General features: G+C 34.1%; 1 protein-coding gene across 1 annotated transcript in view; it reads right to left on the bottom strand.

Annotated features, from left to right (window-relative positions):
• Positions 1 to 225: 225 nt before the first annotated feature.
• Positions 226 to 4148, bottom strand: part of CDC45 (cell division cycle 45) — an 11568-nt gene continuing 7645 nt past the window's right edge. The window contains exons 12-18 of the mRNA XM_026859955.1: positions 3769 to 3867; positions 3376 to 3537; positions 3040 to 3178; positions 2592 to 2675; positions 1521 to 1639; positions 982 to 1058; positions 226 to 290 (exon numbers count right to left, since the gene is read on the bottom strand). Of these exons, the coding sequence (XP_026715756.1) occupies positions 226 to 290; positions 982 to 1058; positions 1521 to 1639; positions 2592 to 2675; positions 3040 to 3178; positions 3376 to 3537; positions 3769 to 3867 (745 nt within the window). The remainder of the gene's footprint in view (positions 291 to 981; positions 1059 to 1520; positions 1640 to 2591; positions 2676 to 3039; positions 3179 to 3375; positions 3538 to 3768; positions 3868 to 4148) is intronic.

The raw sequence follows: 4148 nt of genomic DNA, 5'->3' as shown, positions 1-4148 counted from the left end.
TTATGGATGATGAAACATAAATAAATCTCTTGAGGAGAAAAACAATAATTTTGCTTATACATTGTCTGCCTCCTCCCAAAAAGTCTTTGTAAGAAACTCATGTCTTCAATATATATTTTCACTAGAAGTTGCCACCTTTTCTTAGACCATTCTACAGATACTAACAGGTTACTAACTTGATTTGTAATTGCTTTTTTAATTAAACGTCCTTACACTGTCTTACCATTAGGACAAGAGAGAAATGAGTGCATCCAGAAATTTGCTCCGGTCTTCTGTTTTCAACTCAATTACTAAAATAGGAAATATTTTATTATAAGATGTAAATAACTGAAAGATATACCAGATGTCACACTTGAAGAATAATAATTCTGAGTATACTTATTTATATACTTAATCAACTTTAAGAAGGAAAAAGAGAAACTATTTATTTGGACAAAATGCAAAGTACATTGTTTATTTTACTCAGATTTCAGCAAATTCCAATTTCTAGGTGCATGATATGGCAGCCAATTTTTAAACCTAGGAATATTTCTTTGTATGTTCAATGTGCATACTTAGATATGCATTGTTAAAAATCACGTCTTCTGTAAGCACAGACAATAATGAATGCATCTCATAACATCAATACCATACTTTGTTTAGCTATTAAATATAAAACCCCTCATAGATTTTTAAACTGAACATATGAAAATCATTAATCCATGCAAAATGTAGGTTGTTTTTAAAAGAAATGCAAGCCTTTGCTTAGTAGTTTATAATTTTTGCACAACAAGACAGCACTTAGAAAAAATAACAATAAATAACGTAGCTTGTGTTTATACACTATTTCTGAATCTAGATTCACATAGACACCCTTGACATTTCCATCTAAGATATACACAAATGAGTATATAGTCCACAGTCATGCTTTGTGGAGGCTGTGTAAACACTGACCCCTAAAGGACTGTCTGGTGAATGAAGGGGTAAAGCAGCATTACTCACTTGACATGTCAAAATGGTTGTGTAAAGTCCTAGAATTGGTACTGTCTGCAGCTTTCTCAAACGCTCTTCCAAAAAAACTAGAAGATGAACAGAAATACAAGTGAGCATTACAGGAAAGGATATGTTTACTGAGCTAGAGGTATGGAACTATTTCTTGCTGAGAGCTGAAAATGTCTTCTAAATGTTTTTCATGTGCTGTGTATTCAACGTAGACCTCACTTATTCAAGTGCAACGATCTTAACATTGTAGTCTTTAAGAAATGAAGTCATGGGTCATACAGTGAACTATTTCCCTCTTTTAAGATAAAGAAATAGTTAAGAGGGAGGAGGGAGAAAAAAAACTTGCAAGGAAGCTGTGGAACATCTGTATCCTCTCCCAAAGTATCTCATGCATACCGTTCGCAAAAAGCATGTTTTAAAGGATACAATTCAAGTCAACATATTCCGTGTTAAATGGGTACAGGAAAGATATATTTGCTTCAGAGACAGGAAAAGTCTATAGATAACCTTTAGTAAGAACTTTTAAACAATATGCTTACTTCTTTTTGTCAGAGCTTTCTGTCTCCGGAGGAATCCCCACCATGATCACAGTTCCCCGTTCAACATCCATTGGTGCAGCCATTACCAGTGGCAACAATTTACAACGCTTGTTTTTTGTCTGGAAGTCAGAATGCCTCTTTGTTAGACAAAACTCAGGAAACAATTTAGCTTCAGCTCTCCATGTGAGATAGCGTTACAAATATTAATCTAAGGATACAGCTATAATGCAGTTCAACAGAAGTTGAAGTTCTTAATCCCCTTCTTCCTTACAGTAAAAGTCACTTTAAGGACCAATAGAAATTTCAATTCTCCAATCTTGCATTCCATTTTAACACGGACAAGATATGATTTACACTAAAGAAAGAATCTCTTAAAAAGAACTGCAGGTACAGGTATCTAAAAACTTGGACGGATTAATTTTTTGCAATAACCATTTTACATTGAAATACAACAGATAAAACATTGATAAATGCAGTCTTCACTAGAAATCATTTTCTCATCATATCATTTTACAGCAGCGAGCTGTAATTATAACAAATTTTGTAATTTAATTAAATCAAAAAGTAATTATGAAGATCTTAACATTTTTAGACACTTAAGTAAATGAAACAGAAGTTTATTTAACCTGTTCTGTTCTTAAGCTAAATGTTTGCATTGAGTTTTAAAAATGCTGTCCTGCTCCTAGTGACAGACCAGTTAATTTAAACAAACACAGAAATCTTTAGGTAACAATTACTACTTTACCAGTCCTGCAATATTGAGGTTTTTGGTGTCAGGTTAACATTTCAAAGTACATATTTAGTGAAACGATCCCTCAGAATGTACAAAATTATACAAAGATTTTAGACTGTAAGTATCTTATTAATGAAATCTCTTTCTAATGCTATGAAGTCTGCCAGACAGATATCTTTCCCAGAGCAGCATTTACGCATGTGCTAAAGTTACCCAACCAATTGGCAGAAAAACAGTATTAAGATTGTCATATAATGTAAGTATCAACTGTAAGTATCCAACAGAACAATACTACACAGGCCACAGGTTAGTCAGTCAAAAGCTTTTGATTTACTTACAGAGCAAACAAATGATTTGAGCAAGTATTTACTAAGCAGGCACAAAGACACTGGTTTGGAAAACAGTTTCACGTCTGGTGTGCCCTAGAAAAAGAAGAATTATTTCAATTACAAACGAAGATGATTCTTTCACTTATTTAATTTTTATTGACAAGTCTGAAAGTTTTGTGTGGCTCAAAGAACACTAACAAGAACCATTGCAATACAGGGGTTTGAGTTCACACACTTGACTTTGAAGTCCTCCCTTTGAGAGGACCGATTCTTCCTTTGGGAAGTTCAGAGTAGATGTGCTGTCCTCTTACGGGTCAGTATTGACAGTATAGGTAAATAGGTTCTTTCTAACAGAGTCATTTTTGTTGAGTCAAGCAGTTAAGCAAACCGTGTCATTCAAGTATGATGTAGCCAAATATGACAGTGAAGTGATACAGCCAAAAACTAGAATTCTGACCTCCATGAGAGAGCAGTAGAGAAAAGGTCCCTGAGAAATTACAAGGTTGGTGCAAATACAGCTGGCTACTGTCTGCTGAATGGCACGTAACTGCTTTTTGGCTAGGTCCAGTCCTTGGTGCAGTTTGTCCAGATTACTCCTGTAACAGAAAGAATAAAAAGAGACACTTCCATATAAAAATAAAGCTTTTCACACAAAAGTGAGATCTGAACACTATTCACAGGGATATTTTGATTTTTCCTCAATGGCTTATGAAGCATCAATGCATCTTTTAGATACATAACTCACGTTCCCTAAATAAAATCATGAAAGAATAAAGAGACATATTTTCAGTACCTGGAGAGACTGTCCAAAGCTTTAATGAAATTAGTTGTTTCAGGCCCCTCTTTCTCTATATTCTCCATGAGAGAAACTGTTGCATAAACTATATCGCTTGCTGAGAACTTGTTCTTAAAGCCAAAGTGAATGCTGAAGGTCTGAACTCTTAAATCTTTCATTCTGCAAAATGAAATAAAAACAGTAAAGATTATTAACATTATCAACATTGACCAGCCATCTCCTCGGTATGTTAATGTTAAGAACATGAAGACAAATCATATCCTAACATTTGCAACAAGCCTAGTATTACATATTTTTTAAAACAGGATGTTACATCCTCTTCATACAAAAATATTTGAACTTAATTGAAAAGTATTTTCAGATAAAGTATTTGTATCTAAAACAACTTACCCAAACTTGTTTGCAGATTCTTCAATCATTTCCCGAAGATTTTCTTTCAAAGACATGTCCATGGAATTAAACTTCTGTTTCACTTGCCTCAAAGGCAAACTAAAAACAGAAAGAAAAAATACAGATAGGTATGTTAGAAGAAACAAATATTTTGCCTTCCTTTCATAAGGCTTTCTTAATATTAGATAATTTAGGAAGTTAAGTCTGACTAAGCTTGTTTGCGTTCTTTTCTCTTTAGTCATTGAAGAGCGGATGTGAGAAAGCACGGGTTGCTTACTAATCTACCATTCCATAAAGGCACACAGCTTAAGTATTCCTCAATCACCACGACACAAGTTGCGTAACTTAACCCAAAGGGACACTGCAACCTACTCTGACAC

The sequence above is a fragment of the Athene cunicularia genome, assembly GCF_003259725.1.
Source record: "Athene cunicularia isolate RWA chromosome 15 unlocalized genomic scaffold, athCun1 chr15_part1, whole genome shotgun sequence".
Taxonomy (NCBI): Eukaryota; Metazoa; Chordata; class Aves; order Strigiformes; family Strigidae; genus Athene; species Athene cunicularia.
This window is presented reverse-complemented; position numbering and strand designations above follow the sequence as displayed.